The sequence below is a fragment of the Gymnoscopelus braueri genome (assembly GCF_963280865.1).
Source record: "Gymnoscopelus braueri genome assembly, chromosome: 7".
NCBI classification, from domain to species: Eukaryota; Metazoa; Chordata; class Actinopteri; order Myctophiformes; family Myctophidae; genus Gymnoscopelus; species Gymnoscopelus braueri.
In genome coordinates, this window is record NC_137608.1 from 42,927,192 (window position 1) to 42,942,837 (window position 15,646).

At 40.9% G+C, this 15,646-nt stretch overlaps 1 protein-coding gene across 3 annotated transcripts; it reads left to right on the plus strand.

The window, feature by feature from the left end:
- The first annotated feature begins 449 nt into the window (after nt 1–449).
- On the plus strand, nt 450–14,886 carry ubac1 (UBA domain containing 1). Of its 3 annotated transcripts, none has more exons than XM_080434192.1 (10): nt 450–952; nt 2,098–2,218; nt 2,310–2,383; nt 2,964–3,071; nt 3,546–3,648; nt 4,312–4,420; nt 7,294–7,642; nt 8,075–8,161; nt 9,477–9,615; nt 10,628–14,886. In XM_080434192.1, exons 1-10 carry the CDS (start codon nt 815–817, stop codon nt 10,741–10,743), a joined length of 1,344 nt encoding a protein of 447 aa, XP_080290318.1. In that variant the 5' UTR covers nt 450–814; the 3' UTR covers nt 10,744–14,886. The 3 variants fall into 3 exon arrangements, with proteins under 3 accessions (XP_080290318.1, XP_080290319.1, XP_080290320.1); XM_080434193.1 differs by having other exon boundaries at nt 7,297–7,642; XM_080434194.1 differs by having other exon boundaries at nt 2,967–3,071.
- Nucleotides 14,887–15,646: the final 760 nt, after the last annotated feature.

Sequence of the window (15,646 nt, forward strand, 5' to 3'; positions counted from 1 at the left end):
CCAAAGCTATCAAAGCAAAAAAAAGTGTGATATATATGATATTGCCTAAATTCTGTACAACCTCGAACAAATGTATTGTATGTACATTTTATTTATTTTAAAAATATTTAAGTTATTTCTATTTCTATTTTTGTAACTACACTTTGTCCTGATGTTTTATAATATTTCAGTGTCTATAGTTCTGTCAAAAAGAAAAAAAGTTATATTCTGCTGCCTACACATACGTCATGTCCTAGTATGAGCGAATAGGGGAAGGGGAATAAACGTCACGTGATGCCTTTGTTTGACCCGCAGAAGCGTCAGCTGTCCAGGCGCCGGGTCAAACAAAGGTGCTTATTGGTCAAAAACCAGGAAGTGTCTCTCAGAGAATACAATACGCAACCAATAAAAGAACCACAGTTCCCAAGATGCACCGGGGCCACTACCTCGTCCCTTGAGAGAGAGTTCAGAGTTCAAACATTGCCGTCAAAATAGGGGTCCTCTTCTCTTCGCCTATGCTCGGCCGTTCCTCCGCTGCTCCGCTCGTATCTACAACAAATAAACAAACACGACCTGGGAGAGAGGAACACGGACGACAACAACAACAATAGACCCAAAATGGTCGCCAGTTAGTCCCCGGTAAAGGTGCGCTAATTTGTGGCACCGTTGTGTCGTCGGGGCCCCCGGGTCGGTTCGGTTCGGAACGGAGAGGGAAGAAGACTAGACAGTTGCTAGCGTTAGCAACACGCTAAGCTCGCTAGCTATAGCAGCGACATCCAGTGGGACCTGACTAGTGGTTGGTGCTACCTCCTTCAGGAGGGGGACGAGAGACACCATGTTCGTGCAGGAGGAGAAGATCTTCGCCGGGAAGGTGCTGAAGATCCACGTCTGCACCATGGAGGGCGCCGAGTGGCTGGAGGAGGTCACGGAAGACACGACCATCGAGAAGCTCAAAGAGAAGTGCTTGAAACATGTAGGTTTTTTTATATAGCTGTGTTTACTTTATTGTTTATTATCACAATTGTTATTTATTATTAAAAAAAAGATATATATATATAAACATGTAGGTTCGATAAGGCCGGGGCCACCAACCGGTTGTGTCTCTCTCTCTCTTGTCTGGCTGACTGTCCCCAACCGACCCATCCTCTACTTTGGGGGCATGAGCTGCTTTGAAAATAGCAGATCTACAAGCTCACAACGCGTCGCCGAGCGACGCGTTGTGAGCTTGTAGATCTGCTATTTTTTAAGTGTTTGTCAGCCCCCTTTCTCCTGTTTGTTTGTTTGTTTGTTTGTTTGTGTGGCCCCGGGTCTAGTCAGCCCAGGCCCCGGCAGCCAGTGTCTGTGTCAGCGGTTCACTATAAATAGTCACCGGGTAGACTTTGCTATTTATAATTTAACAAGTCGGCTCTCCAGCGAGCGTCACTTTAACGTTACCTATACAGTACATGTCAACACCCCCCCCCCCCACCCTAAGCAAGCCTGCGTCTGATATGTATGGGGGAATACAGAGATCCTATTGACTAGTCACTACAGTAAATCATAATGTCTTAATGATTTGTAGTAGCTCAAACTGATGACTTGGTGTCACAAACTGATGGCTCAGTTACCTTAAATTAATGACTCAAAAACAATGACTTGGTAAAAAAAATAATGACTTAATACCTCAAAATAATTTGATACTTCATGAACTCATTATTTCGAGATACCAAGTCATTATGTTAGATACTAGCTCATTATTTTGAGTTATCACTCTGCATTATTTTTTAGATACTAACTCATTAGTTTGAGATCCTAAGTCATTGTTCAGTCGAAGGTTCTCATATATATAGAGAGAGAGAGGAACTTTTGTTTCATCAAGTTGGCAGAAATGGGCTTCCATAGTTTAGTGATAGATGGTTTTCCCTATTATTATTACACATATATGACATAGTAAAATTCAGACGTTCAAATTATCTTAATACTTCCGACATAGTATCTTTCCTGGGTCGTGAAATTGTTGCGCTTAATATTCTACCATGAGAAGGTTTCTCATAATACTTTAACTACCTTCTGTAGCTTGATACTGAGCTGCACTTGTTACCTGCTTATTCCATTGTGCTTCTTTTTTTTTGTTTATAGTATGTGCACGGAAGCCTAGAAGACCCCAAAACACTTACCCACCATAAACTTATCCACGCTGCTACAGAGAGGATCCTTAATGACACTAAAACAGTCGCCGAGGAAAATCTCAAAGATAAAGGTGTGTTGCCCTTTTTTATTACGTAAACGGTGATCCTATCCTAATGGTGTGAACTGACTGATCATTGTTTCACTTGTTTATTTATTTTTAGATGTATTGCTGCTTATCAAGAAGAGACCGCCACCGACCCCCCCAAAGATGGCAGACATAGCTGCAGAGGAGAAGGTAAGCCAGATATATTTGTTCATTAAGACTCAACTGGAGTGATCCCATAACAAGAGTTTACAACGTACAAGTTAAGCCCTATATGCTTCGCTGTATGACAAATAGCAAAAGATTGCTGATCTACAAGCTCACAACGTGTCGTAGCACCTACTTGCTCATCAGGAGCAGTTAGGGGTTCAGACAGTGTCATCTCCTGAGGCACTGTCGCCCAGGACATTAGTGTCCTTAAATGCCTCCAGATCCACATATAAGGGGGATTCCACTGGCACTGGTGCCTGCCGTCCCTATTTTTCACTGTCTCCCACCTCTCTGCTTTCTAAACTCTATGTAAAATAACACCAAGTGCTGGCGTAGCCGTCTGGGCACCTAGGCTGATAATCGACCCCGACGACCTTTTCTTCGTGTCACCCCCGCCCTCCCCCATCTCTCTCCCCATTTCCTGTCGTTCTACTGTGTTCTGTCAATAGAGGCAGAAAAAGCCCCAAAAAAGATGTTGCACACTGAAAAATGTGCATTTCCCCACCCAGTGTCCAAGATGTTTGCTGCCTGTCTCCACATTGATTACCTTATTGTGTCTCAGAAGAAGCAGGATACTAAGGCTCCAGATAAGGATGCCATCCTGAAAGCCACCACCAGCCTGTCTACCCGTCACACCGACCGCACCGTCACCCAGCACAACATCAGAGACGTAAGTGTGTGTGTGTCTCCTCCAGGATGGATCGCTTCAGCTGATCGGGTGTAGCTGAGCTCCACACAATGTCATGTATGGCACTCGGGTGGCGCAGGGGTAGAGTACCTGTCCACCACCTTGGGTGGACAGGGGTTGGAATTCACTGCGGTGAATCCGGCTCTATGCAAACACAATTGGCCTTGTTTGGGAGAGGGAAGCCAGGCGGGGAGGGCAATCTACAGGCTGGGGTGTCAGCCGGGGGGGGGGGGGGGGGTTGTTGAACAGGAGGAGTAGGACAGACATGTCCTCCCGGTGGGGCCTCCTCACTGCCAGGTACTGTAGGCTTGCCGTAGGATACAGCAGCAGTGGCAACACAAACATGTGTGGGTTGGGTTAATTGGCATAAAGACTAAATTGTATATAATGGGTTGTGTGTATATTGAATATTTATACTTGTGTATATTTATACTGTGCGTGTTCATATTTCACCAGTTCCAGACGGAGCTTCGGAAAATCCTGGTCTCTCTCATCGAGGTGGCCCAGAAGCTTCTTGCCTTGAACCCTGATGCGGTTGAACTCTTCAAGAAGGCCAATGGTGAGGTTAACATGAGGCCAACACATGAGACTTTAAACCACACGAACGGCTTGCGTCCCTATTCTGGGCATGTCATAGTATGTCATGTCATGTCATAGCACACAATGTGCCACCTTGTGTCCTTGAAGAGAGTTGGTGTAGAGAGGTGAAAGGTGGGGACCGAACATGTATAGTTCCCCTGGTCAATGAATTATATTTTATTGAATGAATGAATTTATTTGGTGATAAAAGAACATCTGCACTTCCAAGCACCGGTTTAAGTGGTTAAAAGCCCATGTCCGTGATCTCAGCAGTACTTTACGATACGTTTTACATGTCCAGAATTATTTTGCAGTGGGTTTATTCACACGATATAGATGTACAGTGGGTAGATGATCTAGAATCGGCTGTGTGCATAACTGTAGTCCCAGTTTTCAGAAGGTGGCATATTTGTTTCCTCTTTCGGTTCATTTTTTGTTTGGCTCTGCAGCAGGTTTGAACCGGAAACACACGACACCTTCACATGTGTTTCGAGTAAAAATCTGATGCCGAGCCAATCAAATGAGGCTGTGGGAAAATTTATTGAAACAGGAAACGGGTATGTCATCTCCTGAAAACTGGGACTACAGTTATGCACGGAGCCAATTATGGATCTATATTTATGTCTGTTGTTGTTTCTGGTAGCCATGCTGGATGAGGATGAAGAGGACCGGGTAGATGAGACTGCCCTTCAGCAGTTGACCGAGATGGGCTTCCCTGAGAGCAGAGCCATCAAAGCTCTCCGACTGAACCAGTGAGTCAACCACTTTCTTAAATGTATTAGTTCTACAGTTTCCCACCCCCTACAGCCATATGCCATTATTTACTACAGTATAGTGCTATATGTTTAATCTCTGCAATCTATTCACCGGAATGAGTCAAACCACAATAAATCCATTGCACAAAGCAGATTTTCAAAGGAATCACATTATTGTATTTTAATAGTGGGCGATGCGTTACATTAACCACATTCGTAACACAGTCATAATGAGTCTAAAATCTATCACGATTTTCTTCACGTTCATAACACAGTTATGCATAATAGGGCTATAATTAGGCCTTTACCTGTCTATAACCTCTTTTCATCTAGATATAGTATATATAAAGCTATTGTTATCATGTTAAGTTGTAGAATGCATGCCACAGTTATCCATGGCATATTGATGGACACTGAGTGAACACAGATCACATACATTGTCGTATACATGAGGTTGTAATATCTATCTAATTAGCTACTTTCAGTCTACCTTTCCTCATTTGCTCAGCTCTGGTCTGCAGGCTGCTTTGTATCCATAAAACCGATGGTGGCATTTATGGACTAATAGATGAGCAAAATAGGCAAACATTGTGCGAAAATGGCAGATCTACAGGCTCGCAACGTGTTGCAACGTTGTGAGCTTGTCGATTGGTTATAAGAGATTTGGTGCTGAGGGGGAAAGGGAGGGGGCCAAGTACAGACTCCTGGGGGACACCGGTCAACAATGTATAGAGGCTATAAGTGGTTAAAGGGTCTATTCCAGACCAGCACGAATCCTTCAACCCATCAGCTTCAGTATGTAGCATATAGATTATATTGTGGCTGATGCTTTGGCTGTGTTCTATCCCGTATGATGATAGTTATTGTACGGCAGTAATTGCTTCATTTGTCCTGACACCTCAGTCTGATATGACCATAGTACTGATTCATTGTAAACTATTGTAACAGAGATAGTTTCATTACTAATAATAACTGTATGGATTGCTGTAGATAATACACAGCATTATGGACTGTTTGCACATATTACGCACATTATACGTTAAACACATAATGTTGGTTACTTGACCTTAATTTGATATAGTTGGACATATCAGAGAGTGTAGAGAGTGAATTGTATCAATTTAACTTAAATGAAAAAAATATATATATTAAAGGGAAGTTGTCAGATTGGTTATCTTCTCCAATGCGCCCATGCAAGATGGTTCTCTTGTTCTAAAGAAGTATTTTGTTTGTGCAATATTTACTCTAGAAGTGCAATGTGTAATGCAAAGTGGAAACATTGCTAGAAGTAGGGAGTTTCATGCACTCAGTGGAGTGCATACTGTATCTCCGCAAGGAAGTGTGGTTTCAGCCTGATTTGAACGGCAGTGACTTCCACTATAATATTTAAGTTAAAGGTGCAATCCGTACGTACAATTTACGTCCTACCCGGTATTGAAACCTGCATGTCCCCCACACATTATGCTGCTGAACTAAGAAGGAAAGCCTGTTGGACCTAAAGGACCACACTTTGAGAGGCACTGATCTGTGATCTGCATTCATTGAGTGTACATCAGTATGCTTATGCTATGAATAATTGTGGCATACATGCATTAATTAATATGTTAAATACATGTTATTAATACATCATAACAGCTTTATACTGTGTATATAGATTTAAGCGATTTGTTTGTAGATACTGTAGGTGGAGGCCTGATTATTTACTCACTAATAAGAGTCAAGAGTGTCTGCTTCGTGCAAAGCCTTATTTAAAGTGTAACCCAGCACGATAACGGGAAGGTTCGGGAAAGTCAGACCTGAAATCCAATGCAATTCTGTAATTCAGCAGTGGAAGAATTGTGTTATTGTTAGATAAATCAGCTTAAAATCGACCGTGCAGTAAAATTGTATTGTTGTATATTATTTTTCCAATTCAGACTTGACATGAGGTTACGTCATGTCTGAATTGGAAAAAATAATACACTATGTATTTTAAATCTATCTCCATTTTAAATAAAAATGGTCACTTCTCTTGTTGGGGGAGGAAAAAAAGTGGAACGGGGAAAATAAATTTCTTCTTCATTGGTTGAAAAAAAAAAGTTTCGCTTAGTTGTGTATTTGGAACTTTAAAGGAGCTACACCATGAATTTAAAAAAAATATTTGATATTTAATATCATATGGTGTATGTCCCTCAAACCTTTTTCAAAAGGTTTGAGCCTAAATCATCACTCAGATATACTCATCCCAAGTCAATTGTCTCTGGCTTATACAGCACTTTCAGCTGCAATACCAAAACGTCCACTTGGGCAGGGGGGGGCTACTGAGCAATTCTGTTCAGTTAATAAATTCAGTTAATTAAAAAAAATATTTAAAAAAAAAAAAAACTGGAAAAATTCTGCATAAAAAAGAAGCATCTAAGAAAAATACAAAATCGAAAAAAAAACACTTTGAACATTTTTGAACAATTCCACCAAGTGTTTGAGGTGCCTGTTTCACCCACTTCCGGGGGGCGGAGCCAAAATCCGAGCCCGAAGTATTTGTTCGTAGACCCCCACTTAGGGGGGGTAGAAAAAGTTTCGGAGCGATTCGGGCACTTTTCATTTAACATTGGGGTTTGCCATCAAAAATGTTTATGACCTCATAAACATTGCCATTCTGAGATCGCCTGTTCAGACACGCCCATTCTGGAAATCCATGAAATGAGAAGGAATGACTGAATAAAAAAACAAGAGACACTGGGGACCCCAAAAAATACAAAAAAACAAGAAAAAAGTGATTTTCATGGTGTAGACCCTTTAACTTACTGCAAAAAACAAGACTGCAAACACACAGCTTCACTATTCTTTGAAAAGTATATGCGGCCTCCTCTCATTCCTCTCCTACTTTCCAGCAGCATGTCAGTGACACAGGCCATGGAGTGGCTCATTGAGCATGTAGACGACCCCACGGTGGACTCTCCTCTACCTGGCCAGGACCCTTCGTCTGGTGTAGCGGGGGCCACGGCCGCAGCCGCAGCAGGCCCCTCCATCTCCGCTTCAGCCTCCTCCGTCTCAGCTTCAGCCTCCTCCGTCTCAGCTTCAGCCTCCTCCGTCTCAGCTTCAGCCTCCTCCGTCTCAGGCGCCCAGCTCCTCCGCAGCCTCTCACAGTCCAGCGCAGCCGTAGAGGACAGCAGGCAAGACGAACTCACCGAAATCTTCAAGAGGATCCGCAGGAAACGAGAATTCAGGCCCGACTCCAGAGTGGGTGGTTGTTTCTTTTAGCCAATTATAAGCATATCGTCTTTGTTGTACGCCAAATAGGGAAATGGGCAATCTACAAGTTCACAGCACGTTGTGAGCTTGTAGATCTGCTTGATCTGCAACACCGTATTTGGACCAAATACGGGTGGATACCAAAACTGTTACTTTTCAGGATTCAAATTAGCAAAAGTGGCAGAACTGCTACTTTTGATGCTTTTGTGTGACGCTGTAGTATGATCAAGTAGGCCATTAATTTACGGAAAAACACAAAAAGTTAAATTATGGAGATGAGAGGTTTCTGCCCGACAACGCAACAACATGCTATTTTGAGAAGATGGAGGTGAAAGTGCATGGGGCTGTTGTGAGCAGCAGGGTGACTTGTTGAAGTGACCTAGTCAACAGCCTGTGTGTTTTTGACTGTGTCTTGTGCAGGCGGTGATGGCACTGATGGAGATGGGCTTTGACGAGAAGGAGGTGATCGACGCGCTGAGAGTGAACAACAACCAGCAAGATGCCGCTGTACGTTTCTACTGGTACCAACACACTGCAGTCCATGCTCCTGTTGTTTTGTTTAACCCATTAATACCTGAGGCGATTTTTAAAAATGTTTTCAAAATCCTAACAGTTTTTTGAAAAAAATCTAAACATTTTTTTCAAGATTTTTCAAAAATAGCAGATCTACAAGCTCATAGCTATGAGCTTGTATATCTGCTATTTTTGAATAGCCAAATAAATCTAAAGTGACACAGATGCGTTCCAGGTCTTAATGGGTTGTTAAACCATAATTCTACAACAGGATGGATGCATTTAGAGGAAAATTCAATATTCTGTATGTTCAGTGGTGTTATTTTGAAAATGATGAGGATGAACACGCACGTCCAAACCCCAATTAGGCAGGTGCTTTGCAGAAAACACAATGACTTACTGTACAAAAAGAAAGAAAACGGCTCGCACACAGTTGAGCTCCAGTTGAAACATTGTTGTTTATAGGCTCTATGCACAGCAGCCATTTTGTAAAGAAATTGGGCCTCTTCCTTACTTCCTTCACAGGCGTTACCAATGATACTAATGAAGGCTCTGTTTCTTTCTGGTCAAACAGAGTCAGGGTGCTGATATTGTGCATCTTGGCTCACTGGAAACACTCTTGTTACACCAGTGGGTCTCAAAGTGTGGTCCAAGTACGCTCATGGTTCCAAGTGGTCCCTTAGGGTCCATTTGTACACTCAGAGTTATGGGGGAAATTAAAAAGTTTGAGAACCACTGTGCTACACTAAATGGATCAGAGCCTTAAATTAGTATAATTGGTCAAACCTGTGAAGGAAGTAAGGAAGAGGCCCAATTTCTTTCCAGTATGGCTGCTGTGCACAGAACCTATTGCACCAGCTAGTGCCTGCGTGACGTTTCGAGCTACATGCTCTTTAACAGACAGGTGTCATTGTCTGATGAAGAGCATGTAGCTTGAAAAGTCACGCAGGCACTCGTGGGTGCAGTAAAGACGACGTTTCAGAGCCCAACTGTGTGAGAGCTGTTTTCTCTTTTGTAAGTTATTCAAAAAATGTCCACTCAGTTTCCATTGCTTCCCCTTTTAACATAAATTATTTTTATTGCCATTATTTTGGTATTTTATTTCCTAATTTGTACTTTCATGTGTTGTTTTCATCGTCAACTCTGCACAATTATGAATGAGAGTTTATCCTCAGCATGTCCCCAAGTGATAAATAAAGGTTTTAGACTAGTGACACCTCCAGCACAGATGTTGGAAGAAATGCCACGCTAGGTTTAAGAGTTGTACAAGTTTTCATGCTGTCATGAAATGTCATTTGTCCTCTTCTAGTGTGAATGGCTGCTGGGTGACAGAAAACCATCTCCTGAGGATTTGGACAAAGGCATCGACACCAATAGCCCTCTTTTCCAAGCCATCCTGGAGAACCCTGTGGTCCAGCTGGGACTCACCAACCCCAAGACTCTGCTGGGTACCTAACGGCTCTTTTAGGCTACAAGAACCAAGCAAACCGTACTGTGTTGTTAACATATTTCAGTTTCTGGATTCGTTTCCATGCGCTACCGTTCGGTTTCAACCCTAGGAACCCAGAACAGAAAAATAACTGAAATAGCAGATCTAAAAGACACTTTGTATCCAAATACTGTGTCCTTCCCCTTTATTTTGAAAACATGTACATGTGCATTGACACCACCTTGGTGTCAATGCACATGTACATGTTTTCCAAGCCAATATTCAGACTGCAACTTCTCTGCAATCATGGTACGCACGCCTAACAGCAAAACCGTAAGATGATGTCAGCTGATATAGTGTGTAAAAGAGCTATATATACGCATGTATTGGCTTCAAAGTTAGTTGGCAGACTGTTTGTTTCAAATCTATTTAAATTATGGCTCATATGAAATAAATTACTACAACATTATATAGGGTGATGTGAAACAAAAAGGAATGTAATTAGTGAGCAAAACAAACGTCCAAAACATAAGTAGGGTCTTAAAAATGGAACTGTAACACCATCAAACTGGGAGGCAGAGGACAGTCCCTCTGCCTCCAGTCCACAGGACCAAGAAGTCTTTCTTGGTCTTGTTCGCTTCTTTCTTTGTCTCTTTCCTTAGAAACCAAGGGCACTTTTTGTGTCAAGAGTACAGCCACACAGAACGTGAATATTATGCGGTAATAACGCAACACAATCTAGAATGTGGTCGATTTTATTTTACCACGAACAATGGCATAAACCTGTATGAATGAGGCATCAACTATATGAATTGTCTGATGTGAAATATTCACCAACACATTTTCAGATAATGTCCTCACCTCTCTGGTGTGTGAAGACCTCACGGCGCGTGAGCTTGTAGATTGACTATTTTTAGTGAAGATATTTGAGCCAACTTGGGTCTGTTCTACTACTGTAAGTCCTAGAGTGTTTTAGTGGTTAAAGGTAGTAGTTATAAAGATATGTTGTCGTTTGTTGTCGTCTGTTGCAGCCTTTGAAGACATGCTTGAGAACCCTCTGAACAGCACCCAGTGGATGAATGACCCAGAGACGGGCCCTGTCATGCTCCAAATCTCCAGAATCTTCCAGACCCTTAATCGCACGTAGAGTCACCTGGTGATCCCACTGTGTGACTGTTGCAGCCAGTTTGACTCTGTGTGTCTGTGTGTGTGAGTGCGTGTGTGGGGATGTACGGGTGTTTGTGGAAGCGGCAAGTATTGTTTTTGCCTTGAAAAGACACAGCCTGAGTCAAAGAACTGTGGGGTCTGTTAAAGAGATGTTACACACACACATATATATATATATATACATATATATATATATATATATATATAGTATATATCTATTTATAATGTTGCAGAGAAAAAAGAAGACTTATACAAAATAAATGTTAACATGAACATTATTATGATAATTAAAATTTAGTATGTTGTTTTTACATTTTAATGAGAACAATTTGTAGTTATGAGTATGACAGACATGATTTATTTTGTATAATTTCTCCATGTGCAAAAAAAGACATCAATAGGCATCAATTCAATGTTTACACTTCTTTTTTGTATGTTTTGCAATATTTAAATATTAATTATAATTGTTTTGTCTCTTTAAAGCACAATTAAAGGGTAGGTTGTGCAGTTACCTTGCCATGATGTAACCCCAAATATTGATGAGATATCCTCAATAGTTCTTCTATAGATTAAGAAATTCAAGATCCAAAATATTCTCCCCGTTGACTTACAATGCACAATTACTGAATATATCTCACCAATATTTGGAATTACATAATGGTAAGGTAACTACACAAATTCAAAGAACAATGTTGTGCACATCCATATGTTTGTTGCTGGTGCAACCAGGACAAGATGAGTGACTTGAGTAACAGTATCAGAAATGAAAAAGTCAGCACAAGGAGTCTATAAGGGCTTTTCAGATGGGGAGCGATTGACGCATTTAGTAATTAATTTTCAATGACAACTAGTTGGGAGACCACGGGCAATCTGAAGCGGACGCGATCTTGTGAATGTGTGTCGCTCTCGTGCTCATTTCACGCACACGCCTGCCCGCGACGAGCTGGATTGTGGTCAACTTTCAGACGGAACGCCTGTCGTTTACTCGCGCAGTGGTTGTGTGTCTGTGTATTCACGAGGTTTCCCGCTGATCCAGGCGAGAACGCCGGCATTGTCGCTCCCCGTCTGAAAGGCCCTTAATGCTCCCAAACCGATTTTACTGTGCAAACTGCCAAATCACAACGTTTTAACCAGACAATTGGGTCAAAATGTTTGCAGTTTGAACAGTAAGTAGATTTCTTCGGAGCCTTTGGCTGTTGTGCAGACTATTTCTTTCTAATGAAGGTACAGTAATAACTACACAATTCAAACATCTACTAATTGTGCTTTAAATTGTTCATTTCATACGAGGTGAATGTTTGGGGGGGGTTTCCTCTCCTTATCAGCGAGTTTGGTTTTCTATTTTCACTCCTAGGAGAAATGGCCCTGCCGATCATCCAGGGCCCCAAAGTGAATATCAAAATGTTGAGTGTCTGTTACGGTCATCCAATGTGGGTTTTCAGACACGTCACCTCTCTCATCTCTGTGGTCTGTGCTTTGAGAGGACCCCTGTCTGGTCACTGTAAATCACACTCCTGACTTTTAAGTGGAGAACATGTCTTTGTGCTCTTTGAGAATTTATTTATTACTTTGTAGAGGGTGGTGGCGGGTGATATAAGCAGTCACATCTGGTTAAAACGGCTCTTTCCTTGATTCTGTATGGGGATGGCTGATTTATCCCGTGTGCATTGATGTGCATCAAGGTGTCTAGTCACACCCAGCCTAGAGTCAAATTTGTTTAACTGAGGCCAGTTGTGAACAGTTCTGACTGTTTAAATCAGCCACCACCACCCTAGAAAGACTTTCTTAGTTATTTATTTTTTTGCCTTTTGAAGGGGGAAAAACATACACCACGCAGTCTGTTTGTGTCTTGATCATGTTTGTTACAAAACAGAAGTTATACTACCTGCAGACCTACATGTTTAATTGTCAGTGTGCTCTTGAATGTCACATTATCATGTTGCAACCATTTAGCACTTACTCACACCTCTGAATACTGTTCACTGGACAAAAGAATATGCCTCTAAATTTAGAGGACTGCAGCAGCGTGGGATGACAAAGGAACCTGAGCCAAGTTGAATGAGTGAAGATGCATCATCTCCTCTTCCCACAGAATCAATCAACTAAGGTGCATACCACAGTATCTTCGGACTAATTAAAAGTACTAAAGGATTAAATCTAGCATTGTCTTATCGTGGCTATTTTCCTTTGAGAGCAACGAAGATTTATGCTGTCAAACCACAATTTCACTATTATGACGAGTTATGCCTGAGTTCTGCGTAGCTGCGTACGGGTGTTGCGTACCCAAAAATATCAAGTCTACAAGCTCACATGGCTTTGCAGCGTGATGCATTGTGAGCTTGTATATCCGCTGTTTTTGGTGCACAACGCACGCAAGTAAGGATAATTCAGGATTAAGATGTAGACCTACCTACTACAAAGACACCATGTATATCCGTGCAATAGCTAGGGAATGGAATTACTTTGACCTGTAATAATTATATTTGATTTGAGTGTTAGAACTGTGTGAAATGCATTGGGTTGTGTGTCTGTAATAAATATTACCCATTGCATTGCATACTGTAAAAATCTACTGCTACTTAACAATGGGCCTAATTTATACTCTATCACACTACAGTGTCGCTTGCCGGAAATAACCGATTTACAAGCTATCCATGCATCAAATGTTGCATGTTGGCTACCAAAAAAAACAACGCATGGGTACCTGAGGATAAATCAGTTCCTTTCAGTGAGCGACACAGTCATGCGGTTGCATATAAATTGAGCTTTTGCCTTTCTCAGTTTTATTGTGAGATAAAAGTAACTTGGAGGGTGGTGTGTGTTTTTGCCAAGCTTGAGTGTTTCTATTCAATCTTTGAAATGTGGTATTGATGTGACTTTCTGCTCAGGGAGGCATTGTTTTTTCTAGGGCCACCAAGGCAAACCTCTACTCATCTGCTAATCTGGGATTTAAAACAAAATGGCTTTGACTAACCATAATAATGTGTATGGGTTGGAGCATCATGAAACATGGTTTGGTAAATGCAATATTTGAACATATTTAAATGTTTTTAAAGAGAAGAATTAGCTTGAACTATGTATTGTTTATAATTGAAGCCAAACACTTAAATTTCTCTTATGACAAATGTTTTAGGTGACCTGAAAGTTGAATGATACAAATTACTGAAATAATTCAATTGTTTTTAGTTTGTTTTTACAAAGGGTCAAAATTACGACATCATTTTTTGAATGTGAAAGTATTTGTGTACAGGGTGTCTCTGGGTGTCTCGCTGCTGTGCCATGTATCTCAGTCGTGGCCACAGTGAGCAGCTATCTCATAACTTCTTGGGAATAATCATTTCCATTGACATTTCAAGCAAAACCATCAGATTGACCATTTAAGCAAAATAAAATGAAAATGCATCAAATGTATCCACTTTGTCAATATAGGAACAGAAATTTGTGTACTACATTTTGTTTAGGGACTAGCAGTAGTGGACAGTAACAAAGTACCTTTACTTGAGTACTGTACTTAAGTATATTTTTGAGTATCTGTACTTTACTTGAGTATTTGTATTTTTGGATACTTACTGTATAACTTTCACGCCACTACATTTCAATGTACTTTTGACTCCACTACATTTCTAGGAAGTGAAAAGGTATGTTATGAATTAACCACTTAAGCCTTATTTCAAATATAGTGAAAATAACAGATCTACAAGCTCACAACATGTTGCTATGCGACTCATGAGCCCGTAGAGCTGCTATTTTCACTATTGATATTTTGGGGACATTTCTGGAAAATCTTTGCATCTTGGAGGGGGAAATGGGTAAATTTCAATACAGCCTTGCATTGATATTAAAACATATATTAAAAAAAACGTGTACTGCAGTACTTAAGTTTAAAGTACACATTTGACTCAGTAATATTTGACCAGGAGTATGAATACTTTGACTCGAGAGTACTTTGTCCACTGAATTTATCCACTTCGCCAATAGGAACAGAGATGAGTGAACTACATTTTGTTTAGGAACACTAGAGACTTGTTGGAGTCACAACAACCTATGCAATACTCTCACTCTGTTCAATGAAAACAGCCTTGTGGCTACTGTCATTTTATCACCATCACATTAAAATATGTTTTGTGGCTGTATTGCTTTGAATCCTTGTGCTTTGTCCTGTAAAGTGAACGATTTTCCACCAAATAAAGGTGATAGATCCATACCACACAGTTTTCTTTTTAAGACAGTCAAAAAGCTTGTTTTAATCAGTGGATTATGTTGTGTCATAACATTTGAAATGACAGCAAATCTACCAATATAGATTCCATTAATCATGTGCATAGATAGGCTGGTGATCAGGCTGATCAATTATTTTTAGCACACGACTGTTTAAGTAGAATGGTTCTTGTGAAAAATATACCATTTAAAGATTATATAAAAAGTAACTGAGAAAGTTACACAGCGATTTAACTTCATAGGCTATAGATGTTGCCTTACCATAGTTTAGATCTGTAGGCCTACATTCAACTCCAACTCAACTTGCCAGTTAAAATATGTGTTGTAGCCTAAATATGTATTATGTGGATGCCTACTATGTCTTTATTGACACAGTGGATATTTTATGTTGTGGGTAAATTGTTTTAACTTTAAATTGTGTTTTATTTTGTTTCAGCTGTGAAGCATACTTGCAAAGCATCAAGTTGCGGGCACTTTTTAAACTTTTTTGAAGTAGACCCTACACATAAACAGCTTCCAGCTAATCAACGCTTGTCTCGTCATCTCAGGCAGAGCCAGTGGGTTGCTTCCTCTGAGAGTTCTTCATGGCTTTGCTCAGTCTGGCTCCCCGTAGCCCCACGTCCTTGAGCTGCCAACAAAGCCTCTAGCTCCCACCTCCACCGGGT

What these genes read in the sequence shown, in the direction of transcription:
- ubac1 (XM_080434192.1), top strand. Translation starts at nt 815, where the DNA reads ATGTTCGTGCAGGAGGAGAAGATCTTCGCCGGGAAGGTGCTGAAGATC. An exon ending in GGAAAATCTCAAAGATAAAG is followed by an intron (nt 2,219 to 2,309) that starts GTGTGTTGCCCT and finishes ATTTATTTTTAG; the next exon opens with ATGTATTGCTGCTTATCAAG. An exon ending in AAAGCTCTCCGACTGAACCA is followed by an intron (nt 4,421 to 7,293) that starts GTGAGTCAACCA and finishes CCTACTTTCCAG; the next exon opens with CAGCATGTCAGTGACACAGG.